The sequence below is a fragment of the Varanus komodoensis genome, unplaced genomic scaffold, assembly GCF_004798865.1.
Source record: "Varanus komodoensis strain SLA01 unplaced genomic scaffold, ASM479886v1 scaffold22, whole genome shotgun sequence".
In the NCBI taxonomy this organism is placed as follows: domain Eukaryota; kingdom Metazoa; phylum Chordata; class Lepidosauria; order Squamata; family Varanidae; genus Varanus; species Varanus komodoensis.
The window spans coordinates 15,421,401-15,444,974 of NW_025335606.1; the positions used below are offsets into that span (position 1 = coordinate 15,421,401).

Sequence of the window (23,574 nt, forward strand, 5' to 3'; positions counted from 1 at the left end):
TTTCTAGAGGCCACAATAAGTTGCTGAGAAAGTTACCCAAACTTAACTGTTATGTGTATGATAAATTTGTCACAATCCTGACGTCTTATAAATACTGAAAATTACTACAGTTTAGAACAGGGGTCTCAAACTCACGGCCTGCGGGCCAATTGCCGGGATGGGCAGGGCACAGGGGAGGGGCCCTGCGGCCTTCAAAGCACCGGCGGTGCCCGGGCTGGCCTCCGGGAGCAACGCGGGATGAGCGGCCCACCACCACCACGGTGGTGGAACACTTGATGTGTCCCAGCCTCACCCAGACTGCTCCCAGGTAAGTTGAGTTTGAGACCCCTGGTTTAGAATAAATATCTTAATGAAAATGGCAGTCTGGAATAAATGAAGTTTTATATTTAGCTACATGATGCAGTTTAGATCAATGATTTTCAAACTTTTTACAGCTGGGGACTGGCAAAATATATGGATGACTTTCACTAGTTTCTGTATCCAACTCTAAGCATTACTTTGAACACCTTCTAGAATTTACATCAAAAAATGATATCATTATGGGGGATTGGAATGCTAAAGTAGGAAGCCAAAAGATAACTGGAATAACAGGCAAGTTTGGCCTTGGAGTACAAAATTAAGCAGGCCACAGGCTGGTAGAATTTTGTCAAGAGAATACAATGGTCATAGCAAAAACCCTTTTCCAACAATCCAAGAGACGACTCTGCACATGGACATCACCAGACAGTCAACACAGAAATCAGATTGACTGTGTGCTCTGCAACCAGAGATGGAGAAGCTCTATACAGTAATAAAAACAAGACCAGGAGCTGACTGTGGCTCAGATCATGAGCTTCTTGTTGCAAAATTTAGGCTTAAATTGAAAAAAGAAGGGAAAAGCACTAGGCCACTGAGGTATGACCTAAATCATATCCCTGATGAATATACAGTAGAGGTGACATAGATTTAAGGGATTAGATCTGATAGACAGAGTGCCTGAAGAACTATGGACAGAGGTTCGCAACATTGTACAAGAGGTAGCAACTAAAACCATCCCAAAGAAAAAGCAAAATGGCTGTCTGAGGAAGCTTTACAAATAGCTGAGGAAAGAAGGGAAGCGAAAGGCAAGGAGAAAGAAAGATACACCCAACTGAATGCAGAAGTCCAGAGAATAGCTAGAAGAGATAAGAAGGCCTTCTTCAGTGAACAGTGCAAAGAAATAGAAGAAAACAATAGAATAGGGAGGACCAGAGATCTCTTCAAGAAAACTGGAGATATGAAGGGAACGTTTCATGCAAAGATGGGCATGATAAAGGACCAAAATGGCAGGGACCTCGCAGAGGCAGACGAGATTAAGAAGAGGTAGCAAGATTACACAGAAGAACTATACAAGAAAGAGCTTAACGTCCCTGATAACCAAAATGGGGTGGTCACTGACCTCGAGTCAGACATCCTGGAATGTGAAGTCAAATGGGCCTTAGGAAGTCTGAGCAACAACAAAGCGAGTGGAGGCAACAGTATTTCAGCTGAACTATTCAAAATTCTAAAAGACGATGCAGTAAAAATAAAAGTGCTACACTCAATATGCAAGTTTGGAAAACTCAGCAGTGGCCACATGATTGGAAAAGGTCAGTTTACATTCCAATTCCACAGGGCAATGCCAAACATTGCTCAAACTACCGCACCATTGCACTCATTTCACATGCTAGCAAAGTTATGCTCAAAATCCTACAAGCTAGGTTCCAGCAGTATGTGGACCGAGAACTACCAGAAGTACAGGCAGGATTTCGAAGAGGCAGAGGAACTAGAGATCAAATTGCCAACATATGCTGGATCTTGGAGAAAGCTCGGGAGTTCCAGAAAAACATCTACTTCTGCTTCATTGACTATGCTAAAGCCTTTGATTGTGTGGATCACAACCAATTGTGGCAAGTTCTTAAAGAGATGGGAGTACCAGACCATCTTATTTGTCTCTTGAGAAACCTATATGCGGGTCAAGAAGCAACAGTGAGAACTGGACATGGAACCACTGATTGGTTCAAAATTGAGAAAGGAGTTTGGCAAGGCTGTATACTGTCGCCCTGCCTATTTAACTTGTATGCAGAGCACAACATGAGAAAGGCAGGGCTAGATGAATCACCAGTTGGAATTAAGATTGCCAGGAGAAATACCAGCAACCTCAGATATGCAGATGATACCACTCTAATGGCAGAAAGTGAAGTGGAACTAAAGAGCTTCTTGATATGGGTGAAGGAGTAGAGAGCAAAAGTTGGCTTGAAACTGAACATTGAGAGATCTAAGATCATGGCATCTAGTCTTCTTACTTCCTGGCAAATAGATGGGGAAGAAATGGAGGTAGTGACAGATTTTATTTTCTTGGGTTCCAAGATCACCGCAGATGGGGACTGCAGCCAAGAAATTAAAAGATGCTTGCTCCTTGGGAAGAAAGCTATGGCAAATCTAGACAGCATACTAAAATGCAGAGATGTCACCCTGCTGACAAAAGTGCGTATAGTCAAGGCTATGGTTTTCCCATTTGCAATGTATGGCTGTGAAAGCTGGACCATAAGGAAGGCTGAGCGCCGAAGAATTGAGGCCTTTGAATTGTGGTGCTGGAGGAGACTCCTGCGAGTCCCTTGGACCGCAAGGCGATCAAACCGGTCGGTCCTGGAGGAGATCAACTCTGACTACTCTTTAGAAGGCTAGATACTGAAGATGAAACTCAAATACTTTGGCCACCTAATGAGAAGGAAGGACTCACTGGGGAAAAGCCCAATGCTGGGAACAAGTGACGGCAAAAGAAGAAGGGGACGGCAGAGAATGAGGTGGCTAGATGGAGTCACTGAAGCAGTCGGCGTGAGCTTAAGTGGACTCCAGGGGATGGTGTAGGACAGGAAGGCCTGGAAGAATGTTGTCCATTGGGTCGTGATGGGTCGGACACGACTCTCAACTAACAAGAACAACAACAAAATGCCCTAAGATCATCCACAGAGGTCCTTTGCAGAGTGCCATCTTGATCTGGCATTTTTAGAGAGCAGTTTCAATGGTAGCACCCTAGTTTTGGAATGCACTTCCTTGATAGGCTCACCTATACATAATATTGTTACACAAATAATATCCTTTCAGTACCAGACAAAGGCAGATTTACTCAGCCAAACCATAACTTCATTTTAACATCTTTCAATATTTTGAAGAGTATCCTTTTATTATCTTTAAGATTGTTTGTATTAATGTCAGCTTTTGGCGGTGGTTACTTTTTGTCCTATGAAGTTGTTTTTAGCTGTTTAGCTGTGGCATATGTTTTACTCAGTGTTGTTTCTGGATTGCACTGTTTTAATTAATTAATTAAATTGTTTCATTGTGCATTATGTTTTAATCTTTTCTTTTTCTAAACTTACAGTATTTCAGCTAGAGAATTGATGTTATGCATTGACTAACAATTGTAACTTTGAATAAAATGCTAAGTTTTGTATTCAAAGCTTGATCACAGCAGTGCAGATAACCAAGCCTGTTGAGCACATTGCACATTTTATTTAGAATATATATATTTTCTTAAGCTGAGGGTGCACATTTCTCAATATGCAAAACTGAGAAATATTTTAAATCACACCTTCACAAAAACAAGGAAGAAAATACTTTCTGCCTTAAATGGCAAAGCCTGTAAGGAGGTTACTGATTGCATGAGTGGTCTAATTTGGCATTGCTAGTCAAGGCCTTCAGACTAGGGTACTTGGACTCTGAAACCTGCAGTTTGTCCCTACAGTCTAATGAGATGCGGTGCAAGTTGAATAGGTTGAAACTTATTATGCATACTTCATACTTGCTATTAGCATTACTCCGTAGCTTTACCTATCTGCTGGAGCTATGCAGTAGGTGAGACATGCCATGTGACACGCCATGCTGGTCTTAGCTGATTTGCATACATGCCATGTTTTTCAGTGAAGTTGTGGTCTGTTTAATAACATCTTAGTGTCCATCTCTTTCTTATATATCTATCTGCAATATACTTTTTAATAGAATCTCCCAGTTATATGTATATAAGGGGAGATGAGAATCCATTTAGAATTTTGTTCTGTAGCATCATTCTGTCTGATAGTATGCATGTTTTATTGGTTTTATTTCATGGCTGTTTATTCAGACCTGATGTAGTATAAAAATAAAAGCACAATGAAGATGTTTAATCATATACATTTTTCCTTTAGAATCAAAATGACTTCATGGTTATCTGCAATGTTGCAAAAATCTTAGAGTTGGTAGTGCCACTGATGGAGCATCCAAGTGAGACTTTCCTTGCTACTATTGAAGAAGATCTCATGAAACTTATCATCAAATATGGCATGACAGTAAGATTTAGTTTGTACTTTGAGTTCAACTTGTTTTACTGAATGAAGCGTGTTATATTTAAGGAACAATTTGAGGCCCTGTTAATTCAATTTTATAAATAAGACTCAGCTTTTTTCTTTTGTAATTGTTTTCATTGCATGACATTGTTTTTATGTTTACCTCAAAACTATGAGTTGCTTGGCTATTAGTTGTCTAACAGAAAAACAGGCTAGAAATAAATTAAATGCTGTGGTAGTCTTTACCCCCTTATCACAAAAGCAAGTCTTTCTTTTTCCATTGACAGCTTTGAATTTTCTAGGAGATTACTTGTAAGGAAACTGTAACATTTTCTGTTTTGTTTCTAGGTAGTGCAACATTGTGTTAGCTGCCTTGGGGCTGTTGTTAACAAGGTCACTCAGAATTATAAATTTGTATGGGCCTGTTTTAATAGATACTATGGTGAGTTAGTTTTCATCCAGAATATCTAATATTTATTTCAAGAGTTCACAAAATATTCCATAGAAGGAGACCAGATTTTAAGACAGTTTATTTTTCTTCAGGAGCACTTTCAAAGTTAAAAAATCAACACCAAGAAGACCCAAACAGCACAATACTTACTGCAAATAAACCAGCACTCCTTAGATCTCTTTTCACTGTTGGAGCACTGTGTCGGCATTTTGATTTTGATCAAGAGGATTTTAAAGGAAACAGCAAGGTAAAATCACTGCATTTATTGATTTAGTGCTGCATTGAAAAGTAAATTTGCATGAACTAAAATCCCTGGAACAATGGTAGCTAAATTTAGAAAAATGTGTTACATATTAAGTAATTTTTAATGAATCTGAAACATTTCCTTCTTTCCTGATTGTCCATGCTGTTTGCCTTTTAACTAGGTTAACATTAAAGATAAAGTACTTGAACTGCTGATGTATTTTACCAAGCATTCAGATGAGGAGGTACAAACAAAAGCCATTATTGGTCTAGGTAAGAACTTAAAAAAGATTTGAAGTCTTCATTTTACTAATCTTACTTGTACGAATACTTGGTTATGATGCTACAGACTGCATTCCTATGCAGCAGCTTTCCCCAGTGTATTACCCTTCAGATACTTTGGGTGACAACTTCCAGCATTTTATATTATTGGCCATGCTGGCTTGGGCTGATAAAAGTTTAAGTATGGAAAACAATAGGTTGCAGAAGGCTGCAAAACAACATTTTATGAGCATATGGTAATGTGTTCAGGCGACAGTTGTGCATTGAATCTATGCACATGAGTTGTATACATGTCAGAGGAAATGTGATGTTTCTTATATTTATGCTTTTGCTGTGACCTGTTTTAAGGTTACCCACTGCTATCCCACACTTTTTAATTTATTTTTAAATTAGCATTAATTATGTGTCACCCATTAACAAAGTTATCTAGGTTTCTCATAACAGTAAAATACAGCTAGACTAATAAAATCAGTATGCCTCTTACAGATTTTAAATTTAAGAGTTTAAAAAGAAGACTTCACCTGGCTCTCAAAAAAACTACAGAGTATATGTTCCACTGCTGGTGTGTCAGTACCGGAAAGGCCCTATTCCCAGTAGTCATCTACCATATCTAACTTCTTCTTCACATAACCTGCTTATAGAGCATTTAGGGAGTCATTAGACAAAAGCAACATTTTGAATTGGGCTCAGAAATAGATGTGAAGCTGGTACTGATGGATATACTGGCCTTATACAATTGAATTTCCTAGTTAAAAATGTTGCTGGTCCATTCTGGTCTAACTGAATTTGCTAGGCTGTTCACAAAGGCAATCCCATATTTAACATAAGCAGAAGGTTACACAGAATGGAAAACTGGAACAAGGCTATCTCTGTTCAGTATACTTTCAAAGAGAGCTTGATATCATGTTTCCTGCACATATGAAAATGGCATATTAGTTGTGCTATATTTTAAAACATTCTTGATTTTTTAAAAAATGAGATTCCATGAAAAGATTTATTAAGTTGTATTTTCTTTCCTTATTTTCTTTTAGGGTTTGCATTCATTCAGCATCCTGGTCTAATGTTTGAACAGGAAGTGAAAACATTATATAACAACATTCTTTCTGATAAGAATTCCTCAGTAAATTTAAAAATTCAGGTGTTAAAAAACCTCCAGACTTACCTCCAAGAGGAAGATACACGTATGCAACAAGCTGATAGAGAATGTGAGTGATGATTGTTAGTCCATTAAGTGCACATTCTAAATGTAGTTGATGTTAAGTAACCAAAGTTCAGTTTTGAGGTCCATCTCTGTTGTATACACGCAAAGAAACATGAAAATAATTTACTTATTTAATGAAAGCTTCACAGATATTGGGGTAAGCAATTAGCCTAGATCCATACATACAGCAGAATGTAGGAGTCAAATAGACTGTACTATTTAACTGCAGGCAAAGCATGATATCTTTGAGTATGAGGAGGGACCCACAAACCCCTGAAATTTATGTATAAAAAGTCGTGTATTTATTTTTACATGTTCAAAATTCAGTCACCTTCAAAGTACTCTCGTTTTGATAAAACTGGTTTCCTAGAACATTCAATTAGCAAGGGAAGCCTGTGCTACAAGGAGCCCATCCTCCAGAAGATAATTCTGGGGTTTTTTGCCCCCCCCCCCACACACCTTGCATCTTATCCTTCTCACATACTTCAACAAGCAATGGTCATGGTGAGCAGCCCTAATAAGAATCTTTTTGCTGACAGCTTGGAAGAGTTCCTTTCCTCTATTTTCTGGCCTGCTTGCTTCATAGTGATAGAGTTTGTGAGGACCTTTTGTCTTCATCTTCAGATTTATTTGACATTTTTTTACTGATGAACTAGAATTTTTTTCTTCCCACAAAAACTTGAATGAAGTAGGACGCAAGTTCCTTTAAAAGAAAGACTTGCCTACTGAATTAGACTGAGGCAATATCTTCCTCTTCTAGTCTTTCTTCTGCCTCTGTAGTAAACCCACAAGAGAAATGGCTGCGATCTGGTTCACAGATCACCTACTCTATACCTGTGCTTAGCTTGTAGATTAACTTGGGGTTTTGACCCATGAACAATCAGAACTGTCTTCGGATTGTTTGGACTTCATGCTAACAACCTATAAACTGGATCTTTGTAATCTGTTTCTGAAAACAGAACACACATCTCTGCCAATTATGGATTAATTAACTCCCAACTTGTCACTGAATGCTGCAGCATATTATGAGAGAGCTCATTTTCCTGTTCTTTTTCTCTTTTTCTTTTTCTCTCTTTCTCTTTTCTTTTCAAAGGAAGTAATGAAGCTTCATCTTAGTGTGCCCTCACAGCTCAAAACAAACTAATTTAAGCCTGACCCACTTATACACTTGGATACAACATCTGGGCCTGCACTGTATTCTTTGGTCTCTGAAGGAAGAGGAACTAGTTCAGAGACCTCTAGCACTGTTGGTCATGCCAGCTAGTGTGGAGGCACACACAATTAAATCCAGCATTGTATGAGTGATCTTTCCATTTCTACTACATCCTTTATTATATGACCTCAGATCTGCTCTGGAGGGTTTATAGGGGATTGCAGTGGAAAGGGAAAGCTATTCTGGCAGTGACTTCTATTTGGCCACTGGTGGATGGCCACCATTATATCCAAGTAAGAGACATATGAATTGGATGGATTGTATGGATGTCATACAGTCAAAACATTTGGAAAGGAAGAAGGAGATGTGACCTCCTGGTCCAGGCAAAGCATACAGAATATTATTGGCCAGAGATAAGATCAAGAAGGTATTATGCACTCCCACTGAAAAATGCTGACACTACCTTAGGAAGCCTATCCCTGAACTGTGTTCCGTATAATATGACAAAGAATACAACATGCTTTAAATATCTCCTTGGTTTCTGTTTTCCACAGGGAAAAAGGTAGCAAAGCAGGAAGATCTGAAGGAAATGGGTGATATTTCCTCGGGAATGAGCAGCTCTATCATGCAGCTTTATCTCAAACAGGTCCTTGAGGCTTTCTTTCACACACAATCCAGTGTTCGTCACTTTGCTCTCAATGTTATTGCACTGACATTAAACCAGGGTCTTATCCATCCGGTTCAGGTATGTAATTGCATAATTAAGGCTGCAATCTTGTATGGGTTTAGCTAAGCATATGAGTCATTTAATTCAGCAAGACTTACTTTTGAATAGATATGCTTAGGATTGTGATATAAAAAATCTTTATATTTTTTCATTACACTGTCATAGGATTTCTCTGGCCATGCAACAAAAAGTTTTAATTAGAATTTTAAAAAACATTCCTAGGATTCATATTCTTCCTTTCAATAATAATTAGCATGATTCATACTATAGCAAACATTCTTCTGCCATTATAGTAGTGATTTAAAAGAATGATTAGAACTTGGCATTAAAACAAAAACCTTAGCCCACTGAGTCCCTCATCCCTAATAATTGTTTAGCTTGGGTTTGTGTGACCCTGTCTGTTGTTTGTTCTCTTGTTCCTTTATAGAATTACCTGTAAAGACCACCAGACTTACTGACTTCCCATTACTACAGAGATTTCAGTAAAACAGTGGAATGAAATTATACCGGGTAGTCTAAAAAATTTTTTAAAAAATCTCTAACTCTGGATTGATGTCATAGAAACAGAGCGAGTCAGAAGGGGTCTCCCGGGCCATCTATAGCTGTTTCTGATGTGCTTGTTTTATAGTTCATAAATACATTGGAAATCACTTTCTGACCTGTTTGAACATTTTAATGTATAATAGGTGGGGTGGATTTCAACAAAAACATCAGGGAATTGGGCAATATGCATATTTTGAAGCAATTAGCTCATTTGTCTGTTTCTCCTACCCTTCTCCTACTTAAGAGAAAGCAAAGCAGTGGAGATGCAGTTTGATGGAGCAAGCAACTCCTTTTCTTTCTTTATGGCAGTGCTTTCTTGAAAAATGCTGGCAAACAAAGCAGTTGTTTCAATACCATGTCTATCTCTGGTGTTCATTTTCTCCTTGTGAAGAAGAAACAGTACCTAGGGCAGTAACACAGAGGGAAATTTGGCATGAGAATAATAATGACCCAGGGGAACATGACAAGAGAAAATAGGAATATTCCACCCTGGAGAATAGTGAGGTGGCTAAAGTCCCTGGGTGATTTGGGGGCTTTAGCCCAAAAGGAGGGATTATGAGAAGTGGTGATGTCTTCCATTCACTTAGCTTATGTTACCAGTCTGCTCTTTGGTTACAACATGTCATTCCTCTGTCTCACAGTTGAGCTGTCCTGAAATGTCATTCACCTATTTTCGTAACACCTACCCTAAGAAAGCTTTTTTCTATGTTGCAAGACTTGGTTTATATTTGTAGGTTTTTCTTAAAAGTGTGGCATGCAGTTCTTTCACAGATGACCATGGGCATTGACAATATTAGATAATAAGATTTTTAATTTGGTATTACTGGATAGTGGATTCATAGGACCAGGTAGAACTCAGAACCTGCACCATTTCAAATACTTTTCTACCCCTTTTCTATGGTAATTTTATTTCATTTATTATTTTATTTATTTATTTATTTATTAAAACATTTTTATGCTGCCCCATTCGCCGAAGCCTCGGGGCGGCTTACAACATAGATAAAACAAGTTAAAATCCATATAAAATAATCTTAATTAAAACTCACATTATAAAATAAGCCGCCCTGGCCAGATAAAATTCAATTGTATTTAGCATTTAAAATGTTGCTTAAATAAAAAGGTCTTAGCCTGGCGCCAAAAAACAAATAACGACGGCGCCAGGCGGACCTCTCTGGGGAGCGCATTCCATAACTTAGGCGCCACCGCTGAGAAAGCCCTTCTCCGAGTAACCACCCTCCTAATTTCTCTCACGGAGGGCTCCCGGAGAAGGGCCTCTCCCGCCGATCTCAGGGGGCGACTGGGCAAATATGGATGTAAGCGCTCCTTCAGGTAACCAGGACCCAAGCCGTTTAGGGCTTTATAGGTCATTACCAACACCTTGAATTGGGCCCGGACTTCAATGGGGAGCCAGTGAAGCTGACGGAGAACTGGCGTCATGTGAACATAACGTCCAGTCCCCGTCAGCAGCCTGGCAGCTCTATTCTGAACCAATTGAAGTATCCGGACCGTCTTCAAGGGTAGCCCCACGTAGAGCGCGTTACAGAAGTCAAGACGGGAAGTCACCAGCGCATGAGTGGTGCATCCTTTGCTAGGGTAATAAATAAGCACATGCAACAAAAAGACTTAAATATTAAAGTGTGTGTATGTATGTTTACATTTGACTCAGTAGTCAGCCTTACCCAGAATTAGAAATTGGCTATTCACTTGTATTCATAACCAGAATCCTTTCTGCTGCAGAGGAAAGCTGTTTCAAAACCCAGCACAAGTGTTGTCATACTATCATTATTTGTATGGCCTCTTTGGATAATGTTCATGTCATACATTATACTTTAGTTTTGTGGTATGTACATTGCCACCCGCAGACACCGTTTTTATTGGAGCCATCTGGCAATGAATATTTGTTGCTTTACAGCTGTGAATAAAATAATTGGACAAAAATGCAGATGTCCATAGATATACATGAAAGCCTTGAAATGATTTTTCTTTCTCTTTTCCAGTGTGTGCCATATTTAATAGCCATGGGCACAGATCCAGAGCCTTCTATGAGGAACAAAGCAGACCAGCAGCTTGTGGAGATAGACAAAAAATATGCTGGATTTATTCATGTACGTACACTTCTATTTAGTTTACTATAAAACAATCACATTTATGTTTTCCTGTGGATCTAGAAAGATTGATTTGATGGCACTTTTAAATTGCCCAGTAACTCAAATTTTCTGGGTGGTATAAACTTTAAATACAAACTATGAAACAATGAATAAAAGCAGCACATAATAAAGCAAGATGAAACCAGAGCAAAAAGTAAAAACTGTACAACACCACTGAAAAGGTGTTTTCTCTTGTATCCACCAGACTTACATCATTTGGCCAGGGTACCTGAACTAGGTCATAGATTAGAGTTTGGGTTAGCATATACAGAACAAAGTGCTCTTTAGTTAACCTGGCCCCAAGCTGTTTCGGACTTAAAGGTTGCACCTTTGATTTTGTCCTGGAAATACACAGGCAGCTAATGCAGATAGTAAAGTATTGGCATAATATGATCACATATCAGGACCAGTCCTGATTTGTAATCTAACTACCCTATTTAAGACCAACTGAAGTAGCAATGAGTGAGGAATCTTGTCTGGGGGTAGGAATATCTCAGAATTCCTCTGTGTGGGCCCTCAGGCTCCAGTCTGCTTTCTTTCTGCTCTAACCCCACTTTGTCTCACACCAAGCATTCACGTGAGCATCTGGGTGGAAACAAGTCCACGTGAGTCTGTTAAGTTGGCTTCTGCACAGACTGCCCATGTTCTAAATATTCTAAAGCCGCTCCTCATGTAAATGAACATCTTTTTGAGCATCTACCTACCCACCCTGTTCCTTCAGTAGGAGTACAAACCTTCTAGAATGGGCTGAACACCACTTAGCAAGACAAACTCCTCACAACAATTATAAAGTGCCTCACCTGTATTAGATGAAAAGGGTAGAAGTGGGTGTTATCTAGATATTGCTAATGCCTCAGCTCACATCCCTAAGTTACTTTTCTCAATGGTTCCATGTCAATGTTGAAAAGCATGGGGAATAAAAGTGAGCCTCAGGGAACATCATAGCACAATTGACAAGGGGAAGAGCAACAATATCTTAGCACTGCCTTCTGGAATTGTCTAAGGAGTGCTTGCCTTTCCCAACTCAGACAGCTTATCAGTTTAAGTCACTATAGGACTGAACTCCACTGTCCCTCTTTTGGCAAAAGTCATCCTGCTTGGTGCCCACTGCACTCTTAATTTCAAAATCAGACCAGAAACCAGATTGAAATAGAGCCAGAAAATATTTTTTTATTCAAGAGAGCATGAAGATGATCAGCAATCACTCAAGCACCATACTTAGGTAGGGAGCATAAGCAGCTCGCCTATAGTTGTATTCCTGGTTTGCATACCTGTTAAGGTTTTTCAAAAGCAGCCTTGTTACCAAACCATTTGTTTGTTTGTTTATTTAAAACTTGTATATGCCTTCCTTTATGTACAGCATCTCAGGATGGCTTAAAATATTATAATCAAAATACAATAAAATATCAATACAATATAATAAAACAATATATAATATAAATTGAATCAAGGGACTGATTAAAACCATTAAATACTAATTTTTAAAATATCGATTGAATAAAAAGGTTTTGACCTGGTGCCAAAAAGAATATAGGCTCAGCGCTGGGCAAACCTCACCAGGGAGGGCATTCCACAATCTGGGCACCACTACAGAGAAGGCCCTATTCCAAGTAGATGTCCTTTTTACTTCCTTCAGGGAGGATTCCCGGAGCAGGGCCTCTCCCACATATCTTAAGGGGCATGAGGGCATATAAGGAAGGAGATGTTCCTTCAGGTATCCTGGTCCCAAGCCTTTTATGGCTTTATAGGTCAAAACCAGCACCTTGAATTGGGCCCGGACTTCAAGTGGAAGCCAGTGGAGCTGGTAGAGGACCAGCGTTATGTGAGAATAAACAGAATAGTACCACCCAATTTCTCAAAGGGGAGTTTATAACCTGCTCAACCCAGTTTGGCATTGGACTATTAAAAACCAAGAGGAACAAGACTCAAGCATAACAACTGTACATTGGCTGAACATGAACAAGCACCTTGTCCACATCCTCAGACATCAAATAAAATAAATCCTGCGCAACTATACCAGATGGTGATCTCAATTGCATTAATGATGGCACATGACATCATCATTACTTATTGTATCATGTGATGGATGCAAGTGCCTTTATTTTCAATGTTTCTTGCAAACTTGTCACAGTTTTTCACCAAGAGTAAATCCAACTTTCTTTCTGGGCCAAATACCAGCACTCAGAAGAGCTGCTTGTCGAACTAGAAATGAAATCCTCCTTTGCTGCCCTCATTACCACAGAATAGATTTGACAGTAGGCTTCAAGCTCATTACAGTTGATCAAATTTGACAGGATATTTTCTCCACCTGCATTCTAACTGTCACATACTTGCATCATTGCTCAGATGTTTACCAAGACACTGACCTGAGAGAGGACATTTATCCATGGTTGTGTCAGCTTCCTGGGGAAGACTCTGTCTTCCCAAAAGTGACCTGGCATTGAAAGAAGCACTGGCCAGACCATCAGGAAAATCCACTGGAGTTCTCTGAAATCCATCAGCCTTTAGCAGGGGATCCCTCACTTTAGCAGAGGGGAAAAGCCACATGAAAAAAGAATTTTAAAATGCGCTGATGAGGGCAAAGGATTGGATGTTAAATCCCTCAAGCTCCTCCTCATCTTCCTCCTCCTGCCCAGCTAAGAAAGCCTCTTTCAGAGTATCGTATAATTACACAAATATAAATTTATAAATTTGTGGAATTTTCCAATTCAGTGTACGAGCCCAGCTGTGGAATATACAAGAAGCATCAACCTATAGTCATGATAAGAAATGAATTTTAATTCAGCTGCAGCAGCTGGAACAGTTGAATAGGAAGGGCAGGATTTTTCATTAAAACTTTTCTGGCTAACTGAGATGGCGGATCAAAATAGGCTATATTTACTCTTTGTAGAAACCTGAAGTTTTTTGAACATGTAGTCCAGGACTCCCTGCTTATTATGAAAGTCTAAAATTCAAACAGATTTATCTGTTCCTTAAAATGGTGCCTAACAGTACTGTTCTGGAAAGAAAGATTAATTTTGCCCAGTTTTGCCCAGTATATTAAGACAAATTGCCAGTTGTTCAAAGCCTTTTGCCACTTCAAAGACAAACATGTTGGATTGTTACTTCTAGGCCAGCCATCAAAACTGCTTGCAGAATGCTTGTTTCACTGTGCTAGAATTTCTGCTCCTTTTCTTCCCTGGATTGTGAGTTCATGGTGTGGCTGCTCAAATAGTTACGTCACACAGTCTGCAAGCCTGTACTCAGGATTCTTTCAGTATATTCCTTTCTTCTTATGACTGTCTCAATGAAGAATAGAAATAGAGTAGTGGGGCTTAGAACTAAAACAGAAAAAGGGGGACCTGACAGATGATGTTGCAGAAAAATTTTAATGTGAGAAGAAAGTTGAGAGACTGAAATAGTACATGCGTATGCTTGTGCAGCAGGGGCCTATGAGGTGGGGAGACAGAAGCATAGAAAGTTTTACTTCATTATTAACAATATTTATATACCATTTAATATAATAAAATCTCCAAGTGGTTTACATAAAGGGAAATACAGAAATAGGAGTGTGTAGAGATGGGAGGGCACAATGTAGGGCACAGAGAAAAATAAATAACAAGGAGTCATAGAAAGAAAATGCTGAGTCTGGGCAAGAACACTTCTTGACTTTCTACATTGGGGTATAGTGTTACAGACGCAGTAACTTTCTCCTTCTACTTTTCTTTTTCACTGCCCTAATCTTGATTATACTACATTTCCCTATTCTGTGGTTATTAATTATGACCTTTAAACCAAGATTTTCCAATGTTGAGATCCTAGTTAGCATTATTCCCTGTTCTGGATATAACAAAGAACTGTTGCTTAAGTGAACCGTTGTGCAGGGGAGAGGAAAGCACCCATGGATCCAATGCATAGTTCCAGTCAGCTAAACAATGGTTGAACAAGCTGGAAATGTACAGTGGTACTTTGGCTCACAAACTTAATCTGTTCCAGGACTCTGGTCATGACCCAAATTGGTTGTGAGCCAAGTTAAATTTCCCCATAAGATTCAATGTAAATAAGGTTAATCCGTTCTGTAACTATTTGTTTTAATCAGAAAAATGTGAAGCAAAGTGAAAAAGAACAACAAAGATCGCAGCCATCCCCCCCCCCCCCGATCAGGATTGTGGCCATCCCCCCCCAGCATGACTACAATCGCGCCCGTCATCCCTGCACACACGCGTCACCCCGGTGTGCTGCGGGGAGAGACGGGCACGATAGCGGGGACACTAGGAGGGGGGAGAGATGAGCGCAAACGCGGGCGCACCCACGCAGGAAAGACAGGAGCAAACACAGGAGTGCTCGTGCAGGAAAGACGGGTGTAATCTTGGCCATCTCCCTCCACCTGGTCCAGCACTATCGTGGCCATCTCCCCACTCGGTGGGGGGGGGGGGATGGTCGCGATCGTGGTCGCCACCCAATGCGGAGTTTGTGACCTGAGTCAAAATTTTTATGAAATTTTTGTTTGCGACCCAATTCTGTTTGTTCATGAACTGAGGTGTTCATGACCCAAGGTACCACTGTACATACAATCTGGGTCTAAGCTGAATAGTAAAAAACTCTTGCCTTGCCTTGCCTTGCCTTGCCTTGCCTTGCCTTGCCTTGCCTTGCCTTGCCTTGCCTTGCCTTGCCTTGCCTTGCCTTGCCTTGCCTTTTTTTGTTGGGGGTGGGGGGCATGGCAGTATAGTACACTACATGTCTTGCAGTGGTTTAAGTTTGCACTTTAACATTGTCCTCATTTGTACCCTTTATTTTCTCAGCCTCTAGATTTAGTTTAGTATGGGGAAGGCAGGGAGAGGGGATTATTGCTTTCCTGACTTTCTGTATTATAATGAAACATATTGTATAAAACTGTCCTTCACAAGCTCCAGAGTTGTTTCCCAGCCTCTATACTTTCTGAATGAGACAATATTACTACTTTCATTTTTATGATCGAAGTAGTTCAACATAACATGTTTGCTGTCAGCATTTCACATTTTGGGGAACTGTGCATATAATACCACATTTACTTTGTGGAAGCAATTGGAAGCTGAACCTCCTTGTTCATTTGACCAATAACAGCATTGGAAAACCTGCTTTCTAGTTGGAATTACTATCTGGAATTATAAATGTACCATGTACGGTGTAATTCTCAGTTTTTACCTAAATACTCTCCAATTAGAATTTAAACTCTTCACTAATTGCTCTGTCATTTCTGCATATCAATATACTGATTTTGTGTATAATTCTGCTATAAATGCTTTGAAAAGTTTGATCACTTATTGATATTTTTGTATTGAATGTTATGGTATGATATGGTATTAAGTTAATAGAAAAGAAAAGGAAATTGATCACTGGAAGCTAGCTTGGGAAAATGGATACACAGTCATGATTCTGAATTATGCTGTTTAGAAATGAATACTTAACTAGGCATATTCTTAATTTCAGATGAAAGCAGTAGCTGGTATGAAGATGTCTTACCAGGTGCAGCAGGCAATCAATACTTGTTTAAAAGATCCTGTGAGGGGCTTTAGGCAGGATGAATCCAGCAGCGCTTTGTGTTCACATCTTTACTCCATGATCCGAGGGAACCGGCAACACCGACGAGCCTTTCTCATTTCTTTGCTCAATCTCTTTGATGACACAGCTGTGAGTATAATGCAAAGTTTCTGTAAAGTCATTTTAAATGTCTCAAAAGAATTGCCCCCCCCAACCCTGCATGGGTGTAGTTTGTTCTATGGGTCAGTATTTTCCTTGTGAGTTCTGTGGGTTTGGTTTGTCTTGGTGGGTTGTATTTATTAATCTGGTCTTGAAAGTTTCTAGTTATACCTGAAGGTGCATTCTTTTCCACGTCCTAGCAAGTTCTAAACTGGTTTCAGCAACATTTGTAAGGTTTTCTTGCCTGGGGTCTGAATACTTGTTGCTTCTTTTAACATTTCTGCTTCACGGGCATGCTCAGACATCATGTCCCACTCCCAAATACTTGGTAGCTTTCCTTGCTCAACCAAGCATCCTTCCAATACCTAAAGACTCTTTTCTCTTTTGTTTTGCCCCTATCCTGATAATATAATTACTCTAGATTTCTATCCTGCCTTTTTTTTCCTTTGGTGAGGAACCCAAGATGGCTTACATAGCTCCATTTTATCCTCACAACAACAGCCCTGTGAGGTAGGTTGACTGAGAGTCTGTGACTGGCCCAAAGTGACCCAGTAAGCATCATGGCCAAGTGGAAACTAGAACCTGGATCTCTGAGGTCCCCAGTACTCTAATGATCACAATTACTCTCAGATATGTTAACTAATATGGCTAGAGGTATTGGAACAGAATCCTTTCCTGATACCTATCTTGGTGACTTAGGAACTAAGTGCATAGTTGGGGGACTGGTCGACTGCAGGCTAAACATGAGTCAGCAGTATGATACAGCAGTCAAGAGGGCAAATGCCACCCTTGCTTGCATAGACAGAAGCACGGCTTCTAGATCGAGAGAGGTATTACTACCACTCTATAGAACTCTGGTGTGCCTGCAACTGGAGTACTGTGCTCAGTTTTGGGCTCCACATTACAGGAAGTATATAGCCAGAGTCAGTGCAGCGTAGGGCCCCAAGGATGGTGGCCAGATTTCAGGGAAAGCTGTATGAGGGAAGACTGAGGGAACTGGGTCTTTTCAGTCTGGAGAGGAGGAGACTCTGAGGGGATCTGTTGGTGACATATAGGTATGTGAGGAGGTGTCACACAGAGGTGGGTAGAGACCCATTTTCCAGTGGAGCAAAGCTCGGGGAACCAGGGTTTACTTTGGATGTCAGAAAGTACTTCCTGACAGATAGGAGCCCTAGAATATGGAATGAGCTTCCACAGAAGCTGTTTGAAGCCCCATCGGTGAGGGTGTTCAGGGATAGGTTGGACATGCACATGGTAGGAATGTCATGAGTGGAGCCGGCTGGAGCTGGGGGTCAGACTAGATGGCCCAGCAGACCCCTTCTTACTCTGTTTCTATGTTTCTACATTCAGGGAAGAAGAAATTTCTATTTAGCATTTGAGCCCAAACAAAGCAGATTGGTTTGGATGGTTATATATTAACTATGGTCTTCCATATTTGCCCTCCCGCCCCTTGAGATCAGCGGCAGAGGCTCTCCTCCGGGAACCCTCCGTGAAAGATATTAGGAGGCAAAGTACCCGGAGAAGGGCTTTCTCTGCGGTGGCGCCCCATCTATGGAATGTGCTCCCCAGAGAGGTCCGCCTGGCACCATTGTTATTTGTTTTTTAGCCCCAGGTTAAGACCTTTGTATTCCAGCGATAATTTAATAAGTTTTAATATTGCCTTTTCTATGTTTTTAACTGCAGCCAGTGTGGGTCAGGAATTTATTTATGTTATTTATGTTATATTTTATATTGTAAGCCATCCTGAGGCTTTTTTGTGAATAGGACAGCATATAAATATTTTAAATAAACAAACAAACAAATATATTATTTCCCTTTATTTTCACAGAAAACAGAAGTGAATATGCTTTTGTATATAGCAGACAATCTAGCCTGTTTTCCTTACCAAACCCAGGAAGAGCCACTTTTTATAATGCACCACATAGACATCACATTATCCGTTTCTGGTAGTAACCTTCTGCAGTCATTTAAAGAGGTAAGTGAATTGTATATTAAGGTTTTTCTTGTTGAGAATTCCCTCTCTCATACAATTTCTTAATGTCCTAGCATGCACTGTCAATCATTCAGGATGCATTAAAATACAGGTGGCCATCCTTTTGGACAAATCTGCGACTATGAGAAAGTGCCACTTTGTTGTTCAAACTAGTCTTTATTTAGCTTACTATGTCTTAGGGTGAGTTTATCCCCAGTTACCCTAGTCTGGGTAGAAGCACAGTACTGCACAGCAAAGCAGAAAGAGTTTGTTTCTGTGTAGTGTAACCAATTCCATGCTTACCTGAAATGCTTTTCTAGTGATGCCTCCGTTACATACAGATGGGCCATCCATACAGTAAAACATCTAGCAATAAAATTTAGTAATGTAAGCTACTAAAGGAGATAGGCAAAGATATGTTTTAGGTTGATATTGGCTTGTCTTATGTGTACCACTTCTTTTCTAAAGGATCCAGAATTCATAAGATAAAGACATCCATCCATCCATCCATCCATCCATCCATTCATTTATTTTTACACTTACATTTTTATTGCAAGGAATGAAAGATAGCTCACATGGGCTTGCACCTCCTTTCCATTTTATCCTCACAACAACCCTGTCAAGTAAGTTAGGCTGAGAGTTGGTGACTGGCCCAGTGTCACTCAGTGAACTCTCTGACTGTGGGACTAGAACCTGAGTCCCTGTCCAATGTTCTACCTCCTGTGGCACATTGCTTCTTTTACCACTTCACGGCACTGAATTTGACATTTTTTATATTTTAGGTAGTATAATAGGAGCCATTTCCATCTGAAGAGTCTGCACATTTTATAGCTTAGCTAATTACATGAGATTCATGATATTAAAGGTTTATGAGAACAGGTTTATTTTTACATTTTTGTCACATTTGCTGAATAAAATGCTGCAAGAGTTATGCAACTGCTAATAATCAATTTTACAAATCTTAATTCATTCTGGAAGCATCTAATGTCAAAAATGTACTAACTTGGATGTGTGTGATAACTGCTTTTTCCAGCATTATGTCATTTAATTTGTATTGATCAAGTAATTCATAGATCATGTTTGTGAATGACTGGGTGTTAAGAATAGTCAGCAGATCTCGCTCATAAAGGTTATTTATAATGGTGTTTGCTATCCTTCTAAAAGCAACTCTGTCATCCTCTTTCAGTCTATGGTGAAATATAAAAAAGAAAGGAAGCCTTCATCAGATGAAGAGAGTGAGAGTGAAAGCAATAGTGAAAGCGACAGTGAAAGCGAGGAAGAAATTCACAAACCTCGGAAGCCACGAAAACGTGCAGATTCTGATTCAGACACTGATGAAGAGAATGATATAAATGCTGTCATGAAATGCTTGCCAGACAATTCAGCTCCTCTAATTGAATTTGCAAATGTCTCCCAGGGTATACTATTGCTTTTGATGTTAAAACAGCATTTGAAAAACCTCTGTGGATTTTCTGATAGGTAAGAATCATTTGAATTTTTGTTTCTTCACCTGATAATTCTCTGTTGTCCATATTCCTGAGATTTTGAATTCTTCAAGACTTAATCAAATTTTGTTCAAAACTTGCTTGGTTAGCAAAAACTAATGCCTTAATAAACTTGTACTTTTTGATTGTATTAAGGAATTCAGAATAATTTTGATTATAGTTGTTTTTTCAAGGAATGTGGGAAATTATTCATAACTTAGCATTTCTTTCTTTTTTCCACATATAGTAAAATTCAGAAATATTCTCCCTCTGAATCTGCAAAAGTATATGACAAAGCGATAAACAGGAAGGCAGGAATTCACTTCCATCCAAAACAGACACTGGACTTCCTTCGAAGTGATATGGCTAATTCCAAGCTCACCGAAGAAGTGAAGAGGAGTATAGTCAAACAGTACTTGGATGTAAGTATTAAGACTAGGGACAAAGGAATCTATTTTGGGGCGGGAATCTGTGAGATTCCCCAGGCTCAGTAATCCAGTCCACCATGCTGCAGCCATGAGGAGTTGCTGGGGAGCATGTTAGTGTTCACACAGCACTTACCAGGAATCAAGCCCCATGTTTTGGTGCTGCTTGTGACATGGCTCATGACCCAGAGAAGGTTGCTGGTTGTACAGCCTTCATTCCACAAGCATTTGTGGATTTCCCCTCAGCTTGGTTTACTTTCTAAAGACTGGAGTCCACAAACATGAGAGGGTTTTGGAAATCTGTTTTCTAAATAGATTTCTGTGTAGAAATCTACACAGTTTTGCTGTAATCCTAATTAAGGCACTGCAGAATTTTGCTTCTCATCAGCTTCAGTATAAAAGTATGAAACATTTTGAAGTAGTTTTAAAGTTTTCAGTATTTAAAAATAGAAACTGAAAGATGAAACATAGTGGCCACAAACTGAAACCTGTTAATCTACTGAAGACTATTCTTAGGAATAACAGTTTGAAAGTCCTTCAATTTTCAAGAGATTCTAGTGCACAGAAGTGTTACATTCTAATTGTATTGTGGATTGTAGGTAATTGGGTGGTTTGAGGGAAAGAGGCAAGGTATTCTCAGCTAGATTTGTCATCTAGGTAAGATCTACTGATAAATGAAAACAGTGACCTGTTTTGTGTTCTGATTGGTTTTATCTGATAACAAAAACATTCATTGACCTGGTCTGCATGATGGTACAACCCATATTTCATTCACCAGTGGTTTTTGGGGGATGAGTCAGAACAAAGGAGCATGCTGGCGCCTGACCATTTGCCTGCTTCAAGGGTGCTAAACAGCCCAGGCACATGATGTTATGGGTTATTTTCCATGATATCCAAATGGGTAGGACCCAGGGTTAAACCATAGTATTTTGTTCTTGGGTTATAATTGTGAGTAGTTTCTCCTTCAACAACCCAGCATTCAACATTTGGACATCATAATTAACAACCCAAGGTTGAAACTTCCCTGGAATGTATAGCACACCAGAAGTGGGTAAATAGTTGGGGCAAGCACACTCACTCATTCTTGCATGCTCTCTGACAACCCAAAGCGAATAAACTAAGTTGGAGGTTTTTGTGTGTACCCCAAACTGGTTTTCTTTAAAAAGCTTTCCCAAGGAAGTGTGTGGCATCTCCTTTCTGCCTGTTCTTTCCTGTTTTGTGGTTCCTTTTAAGGGTTTCTAATGTGATCTCTAATATCCTTTCTAGTTCAAACTTCTTATGGAACACTTGGATCCTGATGAAGAAGAAGAAGATGGGGAAGTGTCTGCTAGCACAAATGCTCGCAACAAAGCTATTACCTCGCTGCTCGGAGGAGGCAGCCCTAAAAACAATGCAGCTGAGACAGAGGATGATGAGAGTGATGGGGAGGATAGAGGAGGAGGCACTTCAGGGGTGAGGCGGAGGAGGAGTCAACGTATTTCGCAGCGTATTACGTAAAATGATTTTTATGTGCTTATAAATGTCAGTCTATAATAAAATGTACACTGAGTCATGTAATCCATATGAAAAAAGCATTTTGTAGATAGAAATTCTTAACCGTTTATACAACTTTTTGTAGAAAGTTTTAACAGAAAACACAATAAAAACATAGAAGAGATTTTATCTAGCATAAATTTTTAAATTTTCCTTTGGAATGTACTGTGTGTATCCTTTTTATTGTCGCCAAGTTTTTATGTAGCTTTATGATTCATTTGTACATATAATTTTATATATCGATAAAAGTTAAAAGACACGGGTACAAATTAAAATATGTGATTTTGCAAGCATATGTTAACCCCTTGGCGCTGGCGGTCGCGGTGCGTCTCATTGCCGGCAATGGAATGTGTGCTGGGAAATCCCCACTCCCGGCGTCAAGGGATTAAAAGCAATAAAAGCAATACTTTCCTCAAATTCTTTTGTGTAACACTTGGTCTTTTTTCCCCTCCCAATGTTTTAGTCATTGAGAAGGTCAAAACGAAATTCAGACTCTACGGAGTTGGCAGCACAGATGAATGAAAGTGTTGATGTCATGGATGTCATCGCTATTTGCTGTCCAAAGTACAAAGATCGACCACAAATTGCAAGAGTAGTACAGAAAACCAGCAATGGCTTCAGTGTTCAGTGGATGGCAGGCTCCTACAGTGGCTCCTGGACTGAGGCTAAGCGCCGTGATGGCCGCAAACTGGTGCCTTGGGTAGACACTATTAAAGAGTCAGACATTATTTACAAAAAAATTGCTCTAACGAGTGCTAATAAGCTGACTAATAAAGTGGTTCAGACTTTACGATCGCTGTATGCCGCCAAGGATGGAACTTCCAGCTAATGCATTTGTACATGCAGCCAAATTTTACAGGAAATGAAATAACAGAAAAAAACTTGAAATACCAACTTTCTGGCAAAAAAAAAAAAATCAGTTTAATGAAGAGTAAGAATGACACCTGGGATGCAGGAAACAGAAGGAAATGTTTGGTAAACATTTTTGTGGGAGCTTCCTTCGCTGTTGTGCAGCAGAAACTTCTCAGTTCATTTTTACTCCCACTGTATAATAGTTTAACAAAAATTGTTTATATCTTGGAAAAAAACCTTTCTGTTTAAAAAAAATAAACAAGTGAATGTTGGAAATTAGTCTGTTAATGTTCTTAATAAAGTGTTCTTGGAGTTTAACCTAGCAGCGGATGGCTTTCTTTAGCTTAGCCCAGTTTCCAGGGAAGCATTGTTTTTCCAGGCTGTAAAATGGCAGAATCTCCTGGATATATAATTTATTCTGTTGGGGGAAAAAGCATGCAGTATCTATGACCTATCTGCAGGAGGAGTTTTTGTAAATGTAGATTTTGATGTATTAGGTCACCCTAAAATAATACAAGAAAAGGGATCCCCAGCAAATCTGGTGGAACGAATACTGCAATAAATTTTTTTACTTCTCTTTGTTA

The 23,574-nt window shown here is 39.5% G+C and overlaps 1 protein-coding gene across 4 annotated transcripts in view; it reads left to right on the top strand.

Annotated features, from left to right (window-relative positions):
- NIPBL (NIPBL cohesin loading factor) overlaps positions 1-23,574 on the top strand; it is a 193,773-nt gene extending 170,199 nt beyond the window's left edge. For 3 of the 4 annotated variants that reach the window (XM_044431126.1, XM_044431128.1, XM_044431129.1), the window contains 13 exons: positions 4,182-4,322; positions 4,668-4,761; positions 4,863-5,017; positions 5,196-5,286; positions 6,327-6,500; positions 8,204-8,394; positions 10,917-11,024; positions 16,515-16,715; positions 18,553-18,699; positions 19,883-20,175; positions 20,428-20,602; positions 21,872-22,057; positions 22,602-23,574. In XM_044431126.1, coding sequence (XP_044287061.1) covers positions 4,182-4,322; positions 4,668-4,761; positions 4,863-5,017; positions 5,196-5,286; positions 6,327-6,500; positions 8,204-8,394; positions 10,917-11,024; positions 16,515-16,715; positions 18,553-18,699; positions 19,883-20,175; positions 20,428-20,602; positions 21,872-22,057; positions 22,602-22,967 — 2,322 coding nt within the window. In that variant the 3' untranslated portion in view covers positions 22,968-23,574. Of the gene's footprint in view, positions 1-4,181; positions 4,323-4,667; positions 4,762-4,862; positions 5,018-5,195; positions 5,287-6,326; positions 6,501-8,203; positions 8,395-10,916; positions 11,025-16,514; positions 16,716-18,552; positions 18,700-19,882; positions 20,176-20,427; positions 20,603-21,871; positions 22,099-22,601 lie in introns of all 4 variants that reach the window. The other variant, XM_044431127.1, reaches the window with a different exon arrangement.